Below are 21,733 nucleotides of genomic sequence, written 5' to 3'. Positions count from 1 at the left end.
ACAAGTAGAAACATAATAGTAACTCCAGGGGCTGCAGAATCATCGGCATGGGCATCCCTCTTGACAGTTTCACTACTAGTCAATGCAGGAGAGTCGTGGCAGAAAAGTTTAGTCCTGGCCGACTAAAGGTAAGATTCAAAATCCAGAAGGATAACATTGAACATGGTGAAATTATTGAAATAGACTGGTCTAGTCAAATTCAAAACCTCAATCATTCTAAAATATGTAGTGGAATAGAAATATTCCATACTATTTTCATATTTTTTCTTTATAAGAAACTTGTAAAAACTATGTATCAGTTTCGTTACACAACACAAATATAACACACTTTGGTCAATCACATAACAGCCCAATTAATTAATTTTTTTAAGTTTATGGTTGTGATGTGTACAAGTGTAATAGGGCGGCAACTAACGATTATTTTGCAAATTGATTTATCTGTCAATTATATTTTAATTAACTGATAAATAATCGGATAGCAAATGGCTTAACGAAGACTTTTTACGAAATTAAACCAGGTTAAACTCCAAATTTTCCACTTGAGGCATTCTGGATGGAGTATATACAGTAAGGCAGACGGGTGGAAGCACCGTTGTCGACCAAAATCCCGGAATATTTTGAACCCCCCACAAAAAAAAATATAAAAAATTAGGACATCAACCAGAATCTCATTTTTAGATTTGAAAAGTAGGACATGTCTGGGAAAAAGAGGATGTCTGGTCACCCTACTATATCAACCATGTGATGTTTCGGTGAGTGAGTGCTTGTTGCTATGATGCGTCGTTGCTCAGCAGCTTCACTCATTGTAAACCAACCAATCAGCGCACAGCTCATCTAAATATTCATGAGCATACCATAAAAGGAAGAAAACCTATCATTACATTCTAGGGCTTATAACCAGGCTTGCATTAGGGCTTATAAAACAGCAAATATGCCATTTTCAGCCGAACCAATGTTACACACCTTAAAGGAATAGTACACCCAAAACATGATTAGCCTTCATTTTCTACTCACCCCCATGCTGAACAACACTCTGGAGTACTTTTTTGATATCTGAAATGCATCTGGAGATCTGGGAGGCTTCTTGCTGTCTGCTGACATTCAAATAATGGAGGTCTGTGGTGCCCGAGGCAGAAAGGTCCATAAAAGTCCACAAAAAACGTGTCAATATTCCTCCATACTGCTCGTCCAATGGATTCCAAGTGTCCTGAGTGGGTAACCTCCATAATTTACTCGAAACGAAGTCATTTAGAATGTTTTAGAGCATAAACAGTAGTGTATAGGATTTCCTAAAAGCGCACGCCTGCGAGTTCACGAGCCTACGGAAACCGACAAACAGTATGGAGGAATATTGACACGTTTTTTGTGGACTTTTATGGACCTTTCTGTCTCGGGCACCATAGACCTCCATTATTTGAATGTCAGCAGACAGCAAGAAGCCTCCCAGATCTCCAGATGCATTTCAGATATCAAAAAAGTACTCCAGAGTGTTGTTCAGCATGGGGGTGAGTAGAAAATGAAGGCTAATCATGTTTTGGGTGTACTGTCCCTTTAAGGACCAGCACCAAACACCCTATATAATCATTCTATAACCACTTTAACAAAATCAATGAAATTATGTTAATTAGCTGTCTGTCTAATGCTAAGGGTTAAACTGAGGGTACTACAAAGGGTAAAATCCCACTGTCCCCGGTCTTGTCAGATATAATCTTCTCGCTTTGCACACAGCTGTAAACATAAAAGCATTATAATCTTTTCTGGTTTCCCAAGATCCCAAGGAGCAGACTTGTGTCATACCTTCCTGTTCCTATGGGGCATGTTTAAAAGTAAGAGTAGATACAAAGTCGTTTTTTGTGAAACGATTAACACACATTTTTCTCCTTTCCAGGACTTTCCACTCTTCTCTGTAACATTTGGCAGATCTTTTTGCCCACAAAAACAGCATGAAGGGGGGATTCCAAATCAGATGACATCTTAACCACAACATGCATCTGTTGTGAAATCGATATAAATTATTATTGTAGAGTCAGCAAAAGTGGAGAGTGGAAACAATCTTTTTACAATCATTAAAGGAGTAGGCAGTGCTGAGAGTAGCCGTCCCTCTATTCTTTCTCCGTAATCAAAAGACAACTCCAGTAAGATGTTGCTTTGCTAATAACTAAGATGGGTATGAATGAGTTTCTTTGTTTATCACTCATTTTTGTTTGCTGTTGTTTTTTCATATTTTTCATTTGAAGTACTGTAGGATGTTTGTTCATGCGAGAGCCATTACCCATTACAAATCTACATACATGCTTCATTTTCTCATAAAAAGAAAAACACTGCTGTAAAATGCAGCCTAAGGCATTCCAAAGTCTATTATGTAACTACTTTCAGATGACTGGGTAATAATTTTCTCTTTTTTTTTTCTCCATAGCTCATATTACTAGTTTTAGCTCACATTCAAAAGTATAACAGATCGCAAACAAGAAGTAGTTTTAATTGAGAGCTCAGTATGGATAATTATTGTGTGTGAAGGTGTCTATTTAAAATTTGCTATACTGGCTCTTTTGACCTGAAAATCGGTTAGTGGTTAGTTTTTGTGGATGATGCCACATGATGAATGGGTTTTGCTGCAAGAAAACACAAAATGCAAAACAGAACAAATATGTACTTATGGAGAGAGAAGCAAGAAGATTCATGTGATGACAGACAATAAATTAGATGGTGTGAGGAGAACAATAACCCAGAGGAAGGAACAGGGGGAGAGAGAGAGGGGAAGGGTAGGAGGCGATGGGTCATTTATCTTAGTTCACCTCGGCTCTGCTGCCGACTGATGACACCCCCCAGCGTCCATCTCCGGTCCAGCCTCTTCAGATGAGCCTTATGTCGCTTAGTAACTGACAAACAAAAGAGGTGACCAGACGACGAAAAACAAACATGGAGACATGAAGAGCAGGCATAAACATTATACAAACACAGAGCACACAAATGACATGGGTCCGACCAAAGGAGGCCCATTATTAGCTATACAGAAGACATAAAAACAAGACCAGAGAACAAAACATGATAAGCAGTTAGAGTGGATGGGTGAATGGATGGTTACAGAGGAAGTGTTAAAACCAAGACATCTTCGCTGCGGCCTGTAATTAGGATGTTGTTAGCATGGTTTTCTCATCCTGTTGTGTTGGGGCATCTGGAGAACAGATTGCTGATGCAGGAATGCAGTTTAATTAAGACATCCAACTGAGAGCACCACCTGCTGGAGATGTGCCCATGAACTGGTCCATACTATAATGCAGACAAAACAAAAGAACCAAAAATCCCTTCTACATGGGTCTTATCTATGCTTCATTTGTCCTCTTAAACTGCTTGTTTTTTATACTATTAACTATAAAATGATTAAAACAAATTTAAAAACAAATTTGCATAATAATGCATTAATGTGACAAAAAATTGTTCGAAAGCAGACATAGTGTTTAAAAAGATATAAGATCATGGCCTGATTTACTAAAAATTGGCTTCGTCCACGTTTAGGATTTTAGGTTAAGTAATTAGGTTTCGGTTAAGTAATTTTCCCTCTGCTATCAGGATCTCATTCTTGAAGAAACGAGCATACATGATATGTGGATACAAGCACATCAATCAAAGTGAGCTGTGTATTAGATGTAGCATGTATCATGGCAGTACTATGATGCCACATAATGGTCCAAGTTATGCCGAATTATGCCTAACTTAAATAATATCCATACTAAATACCTAAATCTATCTCAATATTGTGCACCGTATGAACCATCTCTATTTAATTTTGAGTAAGCTGCAGCATCATGAACGCAGGTTGCCCTACTGATATTTGTACAGCAGGAGCACTACAGCTAATATGATGAGAGCTAACATGATGGGAGCGTCATTCATCGCCATTTGCCAACTTCAAGGTAAATTTTCTGTAATAATAAAATAAACTAGCTACCTCAGGCATTAGGGAAACAAATACTACTACCACCATGTTTCCGACGTAGACAGATTGGTGATCATGTGGTTAACAACTAGTAACAGTAAACCCAAAGCATTTGTAAGTTGTTAGAATGTGTATTTGATTAGTTTGTTACTTTTAAAGTCGTGGGGAAGCGGCTGTTCCAACCATTGCATTTCCAAATTCTCCCAAATGGTGCCAGACTTTACATGAGTAAATTAAGTTAATGTGATTGGTCATTTATCAACAGAGCAGGATTGTTGTGGTGGAAGGTTTGCAAGCAAGTTTGGTGCTACTAGGTCCCCAATGGGAAATTACTTTGGGACCAAGTAGCACTTAGAAACGACACTGTCAAGGAACGTTATGACAGCGGAAACATGCAAGAGGAGGATGTTGTGGAATAGGACGCCAGGGCAGCAGAAGCTTGGTTTGGTGTAAAAGGCTTATAGCCGTACATGTTTGAGCCCTTTCCTCGCCATGCTGCTATTTCTGTTAGCTCTACCCCTGCCGAAGACACAGACGTCCATTCCTTTGAATACCGGGACGCAACTCAATTGTAAAGTAAATAATTTTTATTTCTTAATTTCAACTGTTGCTTATATTAGCTGCGACATATGAATCCATATGCTATGACCGAAAAAATGTCATTGACAGATGATCATTGATAAATTATTTGCCGAATTTAGGTGTACACGCCGACGTATAACTAACTGACCAGCATAAAATAATGGGAAAAAAAAACTCACAGATTTTAAGACACAATTTTTTTTTTTTTAAGAAATTTTGGGACAATATAGTCTAGAATGATTTGACATTCAAATATGACTTCCCTACGACTTCAAGTGAAAGCAAAAGTACCAAATGACTTGAGAGCAAACCTTTTTTTTATTATTTTAAATCTGATATTATGGGCATGGAGCTGTAAAGCCATAATACTCTGATAATGTGATATTTTTGGTTAAGGTTAATATACGTTTAGAATTTCAAACAGGTTTGTGCCTAATTATTACACATACTGTGAGCATAGTTCAGTTTTGAGGTTAAAGGTATAAATATGACACAATACAAAATTAGACTATTGCCTTCTTGTTAATCACCCAATGTTTTAAATAATTAATCCCAAATCAAGAGGACTTGCAGTACCCTCTCACCCAATGAAGGAGTCTGGAGGAACAGGTACATAGTACAGGTACGTTTATGAATAAGATGGCTGCAAAATCTGGTTTGTTTGGAGTTTGCAGTTAGAAATGCTGCTTTATCCTTTAGTAAATCAAACCTCCTTTTTAATTGGAAAGTATTTTAAAGCCATAAAAGACAACTCACTGCTAAGAAAACACTAATTCAGTGTTTTATGTAGGGATTATATGCCAGCCTGTTTCTCCCCCTCATACATCCACGTGTTGCCTGGCAACTGCTGAGAGGACAGAAATAGTTTGCACACAGACCCCCCATCCTTTGCCAAACTGTCATCTTACATTTCAGTTTTAAATGGTTTGAACACATGAAATATAAGAATTGTACATTTCTTACACATTTTATACCAAAGCCAGCTGTTTGTTTCAGTGTTTCCTTCGAGCTGTTGCTCAACTTAGTGTCTCAGTAATCATGGAAATGTCAGGAAAAGTGTCTCTGTCAGGAGGCAAACATAGTAAAAATGGTGCAATCGTATACAACTAGCTTGAATACAACAAACGCAGGATGAGGTGACGCTACCTCAGGTTTTTGTTATACAGTGCTGAGGAAAATGCACTCCCTTGCAAATTTTTTTCTGATTTCTGAACTTTTTTATAACACTTAAATATTCAATATTTTTTATACATTTTCATTTTTCAATTTTAGCTTTTCAACATACATTTTTTTTTTTACAAATATAGAATGAGTAAATTAAAGCAGATTTAAAATAGTAATAACCTTTTCTACCCGAAAGTAATTAATTCTAACCAAGCTCCTCCTATGTGAAAAGATAATTGCCCCATAAACCTAATAACCGCTTTGTACCTCGCTTCAGGGCAACAGCTGCCATCAAGCATTTGTGACAATTGGCAATGAGTCATTTACATCACCATGGAGGAATTTGGCTCAGTCCTCATTTAGAGTCGTTTTAATTCACCGGTCTTGGAAAGTTTGCGTCATGCATGACCAGTCTATTTAGCACAATGCCACAGCATCCCATTCATTATGTCTGAATTGGACTAGACCACTTTAAAGACTTTAAAGTTTATTTTTCGGTCATTCCGTGGTGAATATACTTATGTGCTTGAGGTCAAAAACTTGTGGCTGGACATTCTTCCTCATTATTGTCTATCAAAGAGCAGAATTAATGGTTCCATTAATTGCAGTCAGTGGTTACTGTCTGGAAACATTTGTTGTGATGTTCCTTTTCTAAAACGCTGTATTAATTGGAAACCAGATGTAACAGCACCGCTGGTCACCAAAAAGTTTCTTTGAGGATAATTAAATGGTTTCCTTTGCAAATCAAATATGTGCTCCTACAGTATGTAACTTTTGGTCAACAGGTTTTCACTTTGTAAGTTTAACCTAATCTTTATTCCATTGATACATAATGTACAAGGACTGACCTTAAGTAAGACAACAGATGCAAGTGATTTTTTTTTTCAGTATCTTCTGTCTTTGTGACCTCCTTGTGTTGTTTTTCTCCTTCTTATTTGTGACTAATGGCTCTTACTATGATCTAATAGCACCCAAAGTTTTAGATCTCATTTTGTAACTGTTAGCATACAGTAAATGTCAACTATTTCCTCAGCTGGTTATGATTTACTGTAGATTGGGCATGATATGCTGCCTTTAGATATATTTTAATCTACTTTATGTTGTCGGACACGTCGTATTTCACTCACTAGACTAACCCTGTCATAAAACAAAACCTATGATTTTCTAAACTTGTTTAATTACAGTTAATTTTTGATCTAATAAGGTCACAACAACACTTTTCCCCCATAAAATGAAGACAGTTTGGGTAAACTTGTTCCCTTAAAATGAACTTATTTTTTAAGATTATTTAATTTATACAGCTTACCCCTGTCACAATGCTGCACTTTAATTGCAATAACTTGTGCAATAACTGTGAAATAACTTAATACCCAGTGCAATAAACTCTGCAATAATCTAGTTTAATAACAGACGTCAGCTGTTTTAGTTATCTCATTACCTCACTGTGGCTCCTTACCTGGTACCACTTTAATGTATAATGCGAAAATTTAAGTCACCTTAAATGTACATATGTCACCTTAAATCTCTGTCCTATTACTTTTTTTCTTGATCCATTGTATATATGTGGATCCACTTTATGTATCCACCTTTTCCACCTTTTAGCGACTTTTTTTAACTATTGAGCCAATGTGACAAGTGAAATTCTCCACTGTGGGATAAATAAAGTCTATATTATCTTTTCTTATCTTATAATAAAATTTTATTAGATGGTCCAAGATATCCCAGTGTGACAAAAAACAAACAAACAACAGATTAAATCTGTGTGGGATACATACTTTTTCCACAACATTGCATGTTTTTTTTTTTTTTTTGTTTTTTTAATCACCACTTCTAATTTTTGGTTTCCCAAAACTTTTTTATGTGACATCCCCAGATCACAGACGAGAAATTGACAAAGAGGCTCTATGTGAGAATCGTGCCATTCCTCTGACTAAGTAGACTCATAAACACTAATTACACTGACAGATTGTCTCTCCCTACCCCCCAGCAGCTTAAATAATAAACCCCAGCTACCTCCAGCTTTATAGAGTACAAAGGAATATTGGCATTGACAACTTTGAACATTTGTAATCAATAAACGTGCTATTGGGTTGGCTATTGGCTACAGGTACCATTCCAGTACTGACCACAAAACCCCATCTGTTGTCAGGGTTCCAGCATAATCCTGTGTTTTATAAATGGTATTTAACCAGAGTTTGGGGAAAACCTGCATTCTGAAATTAATACCATACCTTACCTGATTGAACTCCATTAGTATGATTTAAACTCCATTCATTTGCTAAGAATCAGATGAGACTTGTTGAAGGCCTGTTGTGTATCCAACAGGGAAACGATGCTGATTGGATCCAGACTTTGGTGGTAAACTTTGGCCTGTTATTCTGGTGAAAATAAATCACTAAAAAGACTGTTTGCTATTAAGCTCTTGGATAGCTCACAGCGACTTCAGTAAACTCACAAACCCTAACATCAACACTCAGCATCAATTTGCAATGATAAGCAGATAATGCATGAAACAGTGTTAAAGTCATGTCAGAGCTGGTTTTCTTTTTTTAACCAGTGCCATAATTTAAACAGTATGACTTATATAAAATATAATTTTTTTATCTCTGCTGTTGATGAAAATTCATGCCTCTTTCATGAGCACACTCCGAGGTGGTCAAAGCCCTAAATGCTGCCCTGTATCTTTCCTGCCTCCTGCATTACTGTACAGTACATCGCTTCAGACACTGTGGTTTGGTCTTTCCTGGCACCTCTTGCTGTTTACCAAGGTTTGAATCTACACTATGACAAAGTGAAGCATTGATGGCAGACAGACGGAGAGAGCAGTTCAGAGCTGCTGGACCTTAGCTGTCAGGTTGAACTGACTGAGGAGATGCTGTCCCTAGTTTTCCTCACTGTGTTGCAGATCAAAGACTGGGGCATGTGTTTGGGTGCAGTGCTTTAGAAAAGTATTCAAACCCCCAGTGTTTTACAACACTTCATCATATCATAAGCAAAACATGTTTGCAAAAAAAAAAAAACAGCATTGCAAAGGAAAAAAAATATATATATAATTTTCAATTTGAAAAAAAATCATATACTATTAGCTGGAATTTATGTTTTTAGTCTTTAGGGGTATATATCTAAACCTATTTGGATTTCTAATTATGTATTTTTCCCCTCCTCCTTCTTTGCTAAATAACTAAAGCTCAGTCACTATGCTAGGTGGGCAGCTCTAAACTTTAAGGCTTAAATTCTGCCATAGATTCTAAACTAATGTGACGCCACCTTTGAATCAATCCTGGAGGCTTGTCAGCTTCTGACCATCACCAATTGTGACTTGTCTCCCCTGCAGGAGCAGCAGTGTCTCTTTCTCTATCAACTTTCAAAAGGGTTTTGCAATAGAAAAGGTAGACATTTCTCTGTGACAAAAGACATCTAATAAAAGACAAAATGTTAGTTGTGAACATGCTATTCAGACACGCTAACCTCTAAGTATATAGGAGATGTAGCAAAGTTAATTGTATTCCCAAACACGAAAAAGGAGCCGTTCAAGATAAAAAGGCCTACTGTGAGGAGCTGAACACTGGGAGCTATATGTTGTTAATTTGTAGGAAGGTAACAAACAATTATTCCTTTTTTGCTTTAATTACAGCGTTTTCCCATGTTTAGCTTAGAAAAAGCCTGCATTCCCTAATTAATTAGGAACACATGTGGAGATAAACCGCATTAATGCAATGTGCTGGCATGGGCTGCAAATAATTATACACAGCCTTATCATGTATGTTATGAAAACATAATTCAGTTTTTTGCCCTCTCATTTATGTACTCAATTCTCTAACCACATATTTGTAACAGCAAAAGGTGTCAGACACAGCAACTCACAGCAAGCCTGATTGTGTCTCTTATTATTCTTTCTCTGTCTGTAGAAAACCTGGACTTTAATATTGATTTTTATGTTACTGCCTTGAAAACACTTTATTGACTTGATCTAGAAAGAAATGCTAAAGTGAAATATGCCATTCAAACACCATCCAAACAAATAAGAAGTCTTGAAAAATAAAAAAAAGAGAGAGACAAAGGCCTGTTGCCAACCTAAACCAAATAGTAATCAACTGGAGCTACCACTGGACATTATTTGTCATAGTAATAAAAACAAGACCCATGTCAGCATAGTGCTACAGTCACTATGTTTGCCATGAGGTGTATTGATTGCTTGTTTTCCGCCCCTCTAAGCATGGTCAAAAAAGTAATAAATAAAACACCTTTCCAAATTACTGCTAGGTGGGAATGGAACAGACTACTTGAGGCTGCATTTTAGATACGTGGACACAGCACTCTACAGGGACTTACCTTCCCCTGCTTTGGAGGCACCCAGCTCCAAATCGTCCCGTGTCCCATTGTGAGAGTTGAGATAAGTAGCTGGGACCCAACCCTGCTCTTCTGCAGTGCTGACAAACCACCAACCTGTTAAGAGATAAAAGAAGCTGAAAACCAACAGGACCTGCAGGCTTGTTTTTGTTCACCTAACAACTCCCACAATACATGCATATTAAAATGATGTAGAATTAGAAAGGGCATGGAAATAAAGTCTTTTTGATGCATCTCAATATTTCTAATAAATCACTTCATGATTTTTTAATCAGTGATTTTCTATTTATAACACAATGGAAAATCGCAAAGACAAACTATGTGTAAAACCTGGTTATTTTGCCCATAAATCAACCTCTTTCACTGCCAAGAAGAAAATGAACACTGGCAGGCTACTGGTCGACTCATGACAAAGTTTTCTTTAAGTCTGCATTTCATCAGGATCAACACAGAAAAAAAAATCACAGGGCAGGATGAGCTGATATGCTCTTCCTAGCCAAATTCTCCATTTGCAGATGTGAAAACGACATGATTTAACGGTAGTGAACATGATGACAACTTTCCTCTGGCTTCTTTAAAGGGAAACATAATGATTAATTGTAATGCCAGGTTTAAATAAAATAAACAAGTTAGTGAGTACGGTTGGTGAGTGCTCATAAGATCCAGCCAAATAAGATATTCCTGTTAATGTTCTATTGTAAAGTAGGGTACACTCTGTGAAAAATTGGCCTGGTTATAACTTTGCTTTTCAGTCAAAAGCACTGATTCACCTTCAGTGGAAATTAAAGGAGGGATACAAAATACACTGTGTGATCATTATGTATATATATATATATATATATATATATATATATATATATATATATATATATATATATATATATATATATATATATATATATATATATATAATAAAAGAATCAGCCAGTATAACAAATGGCAACAAATAATTTGTCATCTAGGTTTTTCAAAATTATATGCTGAAGTACGAAATCAAAAAGTCATCAGCATTCTAGTTCACTTTTAATGTGGTTTTCTCAGTATGATGAAATAAAATTAAACCTAGATCAATGAATTTTATCAAAGGAAAAACAAGCAGGAATGGTTAACTGATCATATATTAAACATCCCTTCCTGTTTCTGTTCAGTTAATGATGTAAAAAAAATAATAACCTGTATTTTTCACTGCAACTGCTCATTACAGTTAAAGTTGTCCTTTGCATTTAACCCATAGCTTTTGGCGATCTTAGTGAGTGTTCTGGGCCTAAGAGTCTTGCTCAGGAACCCAGAGATCCTGAGCAAACCCATGCATTTCAAACCAGTAAAGTAGATTTAAGCATAAAAGCTGAATTTAGGACACATTTGCACAGAGAATTATATCTATGAGCTGAAAGTGTCATTGATTTAGCGACACAATGACTGCCCTAAAAGCGAAATAGTTGATCAGGTGGTGAATCACCTTCTAAATTATAAATATTATTTCATTTGTTGATGCACTATATTAGTAACTAAAGAAACTTTAAAAAAAACACCTATACAACACAGATAAAAACCTCAAAACATAAATAGCATAAAGTCAACATGCAACTGCAAAACTTTCTCAGATGTGTGTGAGAAAAAAACTCTGCTATATTTAATATGCCAAAGGCACACACACACTATTTGTTGTGGTAACAGGCTTACAATATGGCTGACAGCTGTATGGACGACCCATAAAGAGGACAGAACTGTTCCATGACTCTTTCACAGCTGGTCCAAACCTCAAGTGTACACTTTCCTGTGAAAGTCTTCTGGTATAAATCACTGCTGTTGCTTATGGTTATTAATAACTGCTATGTGAGGAACAGAGGAGAAATATATACATTTCTGAAGCATCAACAGTGGAGTACATGCAGAAATGGAGACAGTGTTTCAAATTACAACCACAATATTCTATTGGCAATGCATGTGATAAATCAACACAAAATTGGGCTAAATTGTAAATAGAACTGAAATACGCTTTTTTTTTTTATTTCCTTTTTTTTATAAATCTGCAAACTTTTGTGCACCCTTTAGTCCAAAACCTTTTTGACTAATTGAGTACAGCTGTTTTATAAATACAGTATATCACAGGCTTTTTAGAGAACATTAAAATCACTATCAGAAAAAGCTTATAGACGTGCAAAGAATTTGCATTAGAGGTATTACAAATAGATAAACATTGATTTAAATAAACTAAAAATACATTTTGAAATATATTATGTGGAACATTTGAAATGAGTGGAATAAGACATCATATAGAAGAAGAAAACAGTACAAAGTTATAAACTTGGAGGAAAAATTAAAAGCAAGTTTAGACTGAAATAATCTCACAAGCTTTTAACAGCTTATGCTTCACTGTTAGAAATGCATATAACTTGACACTGAAAAAAAATGTAGCCAGCCAGCTTTTGTGATGGAAAGCTCAACTGGAAGAATTAATTCACAAGAAAATGTCAAGGAGGCTATGTAAATATCTGAAACAAGGTGTTGTGGACATTGATTTCAAAGTTAACAGTTTGGATCTACTTGCAAAGTGCTAACTATGGAAAAGAGAATACAATAGTCAAAAGCATAAAACATGGAGGTAGGAGGATCACCATTTGCATTACAGGGAAGTCTAGAGTTGGTGGCTATAGTGGGTGATAAGACAGATAAATGCAAATACCGGGGAATCCCAGAATAACACCATTTAGACGTTCCAACAAATCAATGTGGCACGTAACCAAGGGAATGGTTTTATGTAAAGAATACATTCAGTTAAAGCAAAAACCTAGACCAATTCTCTAATCTGTAACAAGACAAGAAACTTTAAAATTTACCGAAAATTTACATCACTATGATTGATATTTGTGTGAGCCTTTTTAGAAAAAAGAGTGGAGAAAAACACACATTTCTTTATATATAAAACAGGTGGAGATAGAACCACAGAGAACTGCAACTAAAAAGTTAACTAAAAGGTACTTAAAAGGTATTAGTTTAAATTACTAATCCAGGAACGCTACAAAGAGATAGAAGCCACACTTTTCAGGTTGTAATTAAGGAAAATCTTTTAAAAGTGGTGGAAAATCATATTCTATTTCCCAGTAATGCTGCACTATATTTTGATCTGTCATAAAGATGAGGAAGTCTGCAAAAGCTTCAAAGCTTTAATGATGAGCAAACAGTTTGGACGTATTTTATTAAGGCGATTGATTTAGCTGTTAGTAAAATAAATGAATAAAAAAATAACTAGCTGTTCAGTATTCCAAACTCTCATGACTAACACAACCAACAAATAGATTTTGCCTCCTCCTTCCTGTCCACCCAAATCCAACTGGAAGCTAAAAGAACCATAAACATCCTTTTGACAGATGAAAGCATGCCATTCTCAGTAGCAGCAGCAACAAATGAAATGCTTCTAAATCTATTTCAGCTTGAAGTGTAGAACATCATATATCTGAAGAAAGATGTATTTGACTGATAGACTTGCTAATAAAGAATGTCATCAGAATATCACAAATATCGCAAAGTTCACAGTCATGTAAAGCCATTTCATAATAATTATTGCTCAAGCTGAAAGTAAATTTATGGCAGATCTGTTGATTTTTTTTATATGTAATTGGGAAAACACAGAAACTGCAAATAAGAGGAAAGAAAAGATGCAGACAGATATAGAACAGAGAAGACGACAAGCTGCACATTCTGAATCTTAAAATATTTTTCAGTTCTCTTACATCTTTTGCCACACTTATTCAGACTCAGAAAATGTTGAAATTGAAAACTATATATTTTCATACTTTATAGTCTATGTATAGACTATTTTGCAGTTGGCCGTTCAATTAAATGGGTCAAGATAAGAAGTGGTGATTGGCTCTTAGATTTGCCAGCTAGCATCCTGACACATACAGTAACAGGCCATTTAATAGGTTTCTTTGAATCAAAGCTTTAACTTGAATCAAAACACGCTGCCAATAAATCAGACTGAAACAACAAACCACACTAAACAAAACATGCTGCCCACAGATTTTAAATCAAAAGACATAAATTACTTATTCCCTCTATCCACTGCACATATCAAAGCTTAATAAAATGTATTATTATGATTAATTACATGAAATTACAGTGACATAATTTCTTTAAGCCAGTTTAGGCCAAACAGTCTTGAAAAGTGACAATAACTCATTAGACCATTGACAAAATTTGTATAAATTCTCCGGATTCTAACTGATCATAAGCTGTTTATGGTGTATAAATAAAATCAACCTCAAAAAGTGTGTGTGTGTGTGTGTGTGTGGGATGGGGGAATGGGGGGGGTTGGGGGTCAAGATGCCTAAACCTGCAAAGGATCATTTTGACTCACTTGGAATGTAATCAGTGAACACTGAGGTGTTTGAAGAAGCTTTTTTTAAAACTCTGCGCTGAAAATATATAAGGACATAAAACATGTGCTGCTAATCCAAAAGGTCTGAGAAAATATGAACTCTTATTGATTCAAGAGGTTTATAGGATTCAACCATCCCTCCATACCTCAACTGCTTAGACTGAGTTCACTGAACCTCAAAAGAATAAATAAATAAGCAGGAACACATTATACATGTGCTGATTTCCCTAAAATCTGCATTTCACATCTAAAAGGTTATATCTATGTACAAAAAATCTCCTTGCTTTTATTCAAAGAGGGTGTGCTCCGCTATTGTTGTTCACAGGCAGCACATATACATCTTTAAGAAATCATGTGGTGTACTTTAGGTTTCCAGTAAAATATTCCAAACACCCTGTACTATATAACAAGGTGTGGTGAAAATTAGGGTGTGATTCTTACTACTTGGATGCCAATTCCAAACTTGACAGGGTTAACATATTGTGTTTTTTACAGTGATACACCTCCTTAACTGAGGTCATTGCAAAAGAAACAGCTGTTTTGTGGGTCTCTTGCTGCCAAGACAGCAATTTTTCTGTATTACACAATCCTGACTTTCAGATGAAATCACATTCTGAAGTCTGCATGGAGCTCTGGAACTTGTTAACCTTTATGTAAATGGGACTGCATGGATCACAAGGTCTTGGTGTTAATCTTTCAGAATATACACTGTGAAATACCCAGCAGATTTCAAATATAATGTGCCTGTTAACACAAAAATAAGGGGGAAAAAGTATGTATTGTCACAGTTAAGCCAAATAAGCTCATTTTTTTTGTTAAAACCTACAAAAACAGGTCAATGGCATGAATCATATTAACTGAGAGAGTAACATTTTCTATTTGAAAGCTGAAATCTGAAAGCATATCAGTGGATTAAGTAAGTTATATGCCGTCTAAGATGGGGGTGAAAACATAAGCATATTGAATGTTTGGAGGGAGACAACTTGTGTGAGCTTAAACAACTATCCCTAACGGATTAATTCAGAAAAAGATACCTGTCAAAGTTAAATATCTGAGGAAACTGGTCTCGTTAAATTCAAAAGGAAAACAATGAAGAAATTTAACATATTTCAATAGAAAAAGTTACAAAACTGTACAGGGAAATAGACAGCAACAGGTAACAAATTTAACTAAGATTTGAAATAATGTTGTTATTGCAAAAAGCTCCATCATATCATTCCTATGGCGTAAAGCCCGTTTAATAAAATTCTAAAGAGAGTACTGTGACGGGTTCCTGTCACTTTTGTGAATGAATCCCTGTCTAATTGCTGTTTTCTTCTTGCAGTTGATTGGCTGGGGAGAGTTTAAAGGGATCAAGCCCAACCCACCAGGGGGCGAGGAAGTTTGGGAGTACTCCTGTGTGGTGGCGTGTCTCCAAGCCTCGCTCCCGCTCCTTGGATGTGTTTTTTTGTTTGTTAATCTTCCCTCGGGTTGTTAGGTCTGGGGACCGTTGGCCGGACTGTGCTTTTCCGGTTTTTGGTTGTAGGGTGACTGATCCGGCAAGGCAGGGTGAGGGGAGCGGCCCGAATCCGACGGTCAACTGCTGGCTGGTTCGCGAATGCTCCCATCCTTTTGTTTATTTGTCACGGTTCCCCAGAACCCCTATGTCCAGCCACAGTCTAAATAAAACCTTTGTCTGTGTAACTTGGTCTGGACTTCATATGTTGTGTGCCCTGTGCGGGCCGTAACATATTGGGGGCTTGTCCGGGATGGAGGACTTGATTCAGTTAGGATTCTGTGTGGGATCCTTGTGGTGGTCTGGAAATGCGCTTATATTTTTGCTGGGGCGTTGGTTTGGGACGCTCGGCGGTTTTTCCGGCACTTATTGATGTTTGAGGGTTGCAAGGAGCATCTTTGGTTTTCGTGCTTGTTTTTGTTTTCTTTTGTTGTTTTGTTTTTTCAGCGTTGTTTCGACTTTTTAGACTGAAATGGAGTTTAAACTGGAGGAGTTTTGGACAATCCTACAATTGAGCAAATTGACTGTTGTACAAAGGAACAGCTTTTGTTAATTGCTGGTGAGTTTTCGTTCTCCGTTTCTAAACAGTTAAAAAAGGCGGATATGAAATCTGAGATTGTTTCTGCTTTGATTGACGCTGGCGTTCTTCCTCACGTTGGTTCTGATGCTGGTCCACGGGTTAACTCTGGTGCTGACAGTAAAACTAACTCTGACCCGGTTCCTCTGCTTGGCCCTCTTGCTCAGCCTAGCTGTCAAACCTGTCAGGGCGCTGGGACTGAAAAATCTTCTTTTGATCTTCGTGAATTGGAATTGCAGCTTGAACTCTGCCGTCTGGATCTCAGACAACGGGAATTGGATCATGAGTTTCAGCTGCGTAAATTGGAAACTGAAGCAAATAAAGAAGTTCGCTTGAAGGAGCTTGAGGTGGGCAGCTCGTCTGCCCCGCGGGGTTCTTCTACCTTTGATATGAGCAAGTGCATTCGTTTGATACCACCCTTTTCCGAAAAGGATGTGGACATGTATTTTGTCCTGTTTGAGAGAGTGGCTACATCATTACAATGGCCAAAACATTTTTGGCCATTATTATTGCAGTGCGTATTTACCGGGAAAGCTCAGGAGGTTTATGCTGCACTTCCGTCTGATGTCAGTGTGAATTATGACTCAGTGAAATCAGCTGTTCTTAAGGCGTATGAACTAGTGCCGGAGGCCTATAGGCAAAAGTTCCGCGGTCTTGTTAAAGCTGAAGGTCAGAGTTATGTAGAATTTGCCCATGATAAGGAGGTCCTCTTTGATCGTTGGTGTCTGGCACTGGGCGTGGAAAATCTCAGTCAGTTACGTGATCTGATTCTGCTGGAAGAATTTAAGAACTGCTTAACAAAGCAGATTGTAACCTATATAAATGAACAGAAGGTTGTTGAGATTTCCAAGGCGGCTGTATTAGCGGATGAGTATGTTTTGACTCATAAAAATGTATTTGATAGGCAGCCTTGTGTGCCGCTACGTAGTGCCCCGCCTCCTGCAAAGCCTAACGTTGAGGTGGAACGCCGCTTTGAAAGTGGAGTTGGTAGGGGGCCAGTTTGTGCTCACTGCAATAAGCGTGGTCATATTATGGCCAATTGTTTTTTGCTTAACAAGAAGCCTTTGTCAGCTACAGTGGCCGCGGCGGCTAAGTCACCCCCAGTCTTAGTTTCCTGCGAGCCGGGGAACGTAGAGCTGGGAATTTATGCACCTTTTCTCATGACAGGGAGTGTCTCCATAGGGGGTGGAGAAGGAGTACCTGTAACAATCTTGAGGGACACAGCAGCTTCTAGATCCATTATTCTTGATAGTGTTCTGTCGTTAAATGATGAGACCTTTTTAAATTCACATGAGCTGGTGCAAGGTCTTGGGATGGATTTTTTACGCATCCCTCTTCATCGCATCTGTTTGGATTCGAATTTGGTTTCTGGTGAGGTGGTGGTGGCCGCAAGCCCAGTTTTCCCAATTAAAGGGGTTGATTTTCTCCTAGGAAATGATTTGGCCGGGGGTAAAATTTTAATTAATCCGGAAGTCACGGCAGTTCCAGTGGTTTCAGGTGCACCAGACGAGTTGCAGAGAGGATATCCAAAGGTGTTCCCCGTGTGTGCGGTTACTCGTGCTATGGCCCGGGAAAATATGGAAACGGGCATCAGTGATATGATCGAAAGCAACTTGGATTCTGCGGGTACGTCGGTGTCTTTCACACCTGTGGCACCTTCATGTGATGTGGGCCAGGGGGAGGCTCATCACGACAACATGTCGAGAGAAAATCTTATTCTAGAACAAAGTCGTGATCCCTCTCTTTTTCCCTTGTTCGACCGTGTTGTCTCAAATGAAGAAATTGAGAAAATGCACGAGGGATATTTTTGTATAGATGGCCTGCTGGTGCGTAAATGGACACCATCACAGGCCACTGCAGAGGATGACTGGCGGACAGTTAATCAAATTGTGGTACCACAGAAATTTCGTCTTGCCATCTTAAGCCTTGCTCATGATAATCCTATGGCTGGTCACATGGGGGTGACCAAAACATATGACCGCATTCTGCGGCAATTTTTTTGGCCGGGATTAAAAAAAGATGTGAGGAAATATTGTAAAACCTGCGGGGTGTGCCAAATCTCCGGGAAGCCTAATCAAACAATTGCACCTTATCCTTTACATCCTATTCCTGCTGTGGATGCACCTTTTAACCGTGTTTTGGTGGATTGTGTTGGCCCTTTTCCAAGAACCAAATCTGGTCATAGGTTTTTGCTAACGGTGATGTGTGCATCAACCCGGTTTCCAGAAGCTATACCATTGCGCAAAATAACTGCGCCGTCGGTGGTGTCTGCCTTGGTGAAATTTTTTTCCTTGTTTGGTTTGCCAAGAGTAGTGCAGACGGATCAGGGATCCAACTTTATGTCACGCATCTTTAAGCAAGTTTTAAAACAGCTTGACATCACACATTGCCGTTCCAGCGCTTATCACCCGGAGAGCCAGGGCGCGCTGGAGCGGTTTCACCAGACCTTAAAAAGCATGCTCCGTGCATACTGCTTGGAGTTTGACAGGAACAGGACATGGTGGACCTTATTCATTCATACCATGGTTTGTTTTCAGATGTGCCCTCCCAAACGAATGTGTTGGAACATGATATAAATGTCGGTGATTCTCTCCCTATTAAGCAGCATCCCTATAGGGTGAATCCAGATAAAAGAAAACGCCTACAAAACCAAACTGAATACATGTTGCTAAATGGCATTGCTGAGCCCAGTTGTAGTGCGTGGAGTTCACCGTGCTTGCTGGCAGTTAAGTCGGATGGGTCTGACCACTTTTGCACTGATTTTAGAAAGGTTAACGGAGTCACAAAACCAGATTGCCACCCACTTCCTCGGATGGAGGATTGTGTTGATCGCGTAGGCTCCGCAGTGTTTGTGACAAAGTTAGATCTTCTGAAAGGCTATTGGCAGGTCCCGCTGACTGAGCGAGTCAAGGAAATCACTGCATTTGTGACTCCAGATGCATTATTGCAGTACACCGTGATGCCATTTGGCGTGCGTAACGCGCCGGACACTTTTCAGCGTCTGGTAAACAAAGTTTTGTCTGGTGTGAAGGGGTGTGAGGCTTATTTAGATGACATTGTCATTTCTTCAGATTCTTGGGAGGAACATCTAGAACAGGTGAAAGCTGTGTTTCAAAAATTAAATGAAGCCCATCTAACTGTTAATCTCGCAAAATGTGAGTTTGGTCGTGCCACTGTGGTTTATTTGGGTAAAGTGGTGGGTAATGGACAAGTGAGACCGGTGGGCTCAAAAATAGAGGCTATTTCAGCATTTCCTATTCCTTCCTCACGACGTGAGCTACAGCGCTTTCTTGGTATGGCTGGGTATTACAGGAGCTTCTGTAAGAACTTTTCCGCCGTCGCTTCTCCTCTCACTGACCTGATGAGTCCAAAGGTTCCATTTAAGTGGTCACCTGAGTGCCAACATGCGTTTGAATGCGTCAAAGCGCTCCTGAGTAATGCACCGGTGCTTGCCGCACCAGTGTACACGATCCCCTTTAAACTGGCGGTGGATGCCAGTGATACAGGAGCTGGGGCGGTTCTTTTGCAAGATGGCTCAGACGGGATAGAACACCCTGTGTGCTATTTCTCAAAGAAATTTAATAGGCACCAAAAGGTGTACTCTACAATAGAGAAGGAGGCACTGGCGCTGATTATGGCTTTGAAACACTTCGAGGTCTATGTGGGCTCCTTTAGTGCCCCAATTGTGGTTTACACCGATCATAACCCGCTCGTCTTTATTCAGCAAATGCGTAACTCCAATCAACGGTTGATGCGGTGGGCCCTTTATCTTCAGTCCTTCTGTTTAGAGGTGAGGCATATAAAGGGTAAGGATAACATCTTGGCTGACGCACTGTCTCGTTCCTACTACTGATGCTGCATGGTGACTCAAAGTCCCCGTGCAGCATTTAAGGGTGGAGGTGTGACGGGTTCCTGTCACTTTTGTGAATGAATCCCTGTCTAATTGCTGTTTTCTTCTTGCAGTTGATTGGCTGGGGAGAGTTTAAAGGGATCAAGCCCAACCCACCAGGGGGCGAGGAAGTTTGGGAGTACTCCTGTGTGGTGGCGTGTCTCCAAGCCTCGCTCCCGCTCCTTGGATGTGTTTTTTTGTTTGTTAATCTTCCCTCGGGTTGTTAGGTCTGGGGACCGTTGGCCGGACTGTGCTTTTCCGGTTTTTGGTTGTAGGGTGACTGATCCGGCAAGGCAGGGTGAGGGGAGCGGCCCGAATCCGACGGTCAACTGCTGGCTGGTTCGCGAATGCTCCCATCCTTTTGTTTATTTGTCACGGTTCCCCAGAACCCCTATGTCCAGCCACAGTCTAAATAAAACCTTTGTCTGTGTAACTTGGTCTGGACTTCATATGTTGTGTGCCCTGTGCGGGCCGTAACATATTGGGGGCTTGTCCGGGATGGAGGACTTGATTCAGTTAGGATTCTGTGTGGGATCCTTGTGGTGGTCTGGAAATGCGCTTATATTTTTGCTGGGGCGTTGGTTTGGGACGCTCAGCGGTTTTTCCGGCACTTATTGATGTTTGAGGGTTGCAAGGAGCATCTTTGGTTTTCGTGCTTGTTTTTGTTTTCTTTTGTTGTTTTGTTTTTTCAGCGTTGTTTCGACTTTTTAGACTGAAATGGAGTTTAAACTGGAGGAGTTTTGGACAATCCTACAATTGAGCAAATTGACTGTTGTACAAAGGAACAGCTTTTGTTAATTGCTGGTGAGTTTTCGTTCTCCGTTTCTAAACAGTTAAAAAAGGCGGATATGAAATCTGAGATTGTTTCTGCTTTGATTGACGCTGGCGTTCTTCCTCACGTTGGTTCTGATGCTGGTCCACGGGTTAACTCTGGTGCTGACAGTAAAACTAACTCTGACCCGGTTCCTCTGCTTGGCCCTCTTGCTCAGCCTAGCTGTCAAACCTGTCAGGGCGCTGGGACTGAAAAATCTTCTTTTGATCTTCGTGAATTGGAATTGCAGCTTGAACTCTGCCGTCTGGATCTCAGACAACGGGAATTGGATCATGAGTTTCAGCTGCGTAAATTGGAAACTGAAGCAAATAAAGAAGTTCGCTTGAAGGAGCTTGAGGTGGGCAGCTCGTCTGCCCCGCGGGGTTCTTCTACCTTTGATATGAGCAAGTGCATTCGTTTGATACCACCCTTTTCCGAAAAGGATGTGGACATGTATTTTGTCCTGTTTGAGAGAGTGGCTACATCATTACAATGGCCAAAACATTTTTGGCCATTATTATTGCAGTGCGTATTTACCGGGAAAGCT

At 38.9% G+C, this 21,733-nt stretch overlaps 1 protein-coding gene across 2 annotated transcripts in view; it reads right to left on the bottom strand.

Annotated features, from left to right (window-relative positions):
- Positions 1-21,733, bottom strand: part of LOC119790865 (SH3 and PX domain-containing protein 2A-like) — a 97,043-nt gene that overhangs the window by 6,905 nt on the left and 68,405 nt on the right. The window contains exons 8-9 of one of the 2 annotated variants that reach the window (XM_038296598.1): positions 10,016-10,129; positions 2,796-2,879 (exon numbers count right to left, since the gene is read on the bottom strand). In XM_038296598.1, the coding sequence (XP_038152526.1) occupies positions 2,796-2,879; positions 10,016-10,129 (198 nt within the window). The remainder of the gene's footprint in view (positions 1-2,795; positions 2,880-10,015; positions 10,130-21,733) is intronic. The other variant, XM_038296599.1, reaches the window with a different exon arrangement.

Source organism: Cyprinodon tularosa, unplaced genomic scaffold (assembly GCF_016077235.1).
Source record: "Cyprinodon tularosa strain WSP-4 unplaced genomic scaffold, ASM1607723v1 ctg372, whole genome shotgun sequence".
Taxonomy (NCBI): domain Eukaryota; kingdom Metazoa; phylum Chordata; class Actinopteri; order Cyprinodontiformes; family Cyprinodontidae; genus Cyprinodon; species Cyprinodon tularosa.
This window is presented reverse-complemented; position numbering and strand designations above follow the sequence as displayed.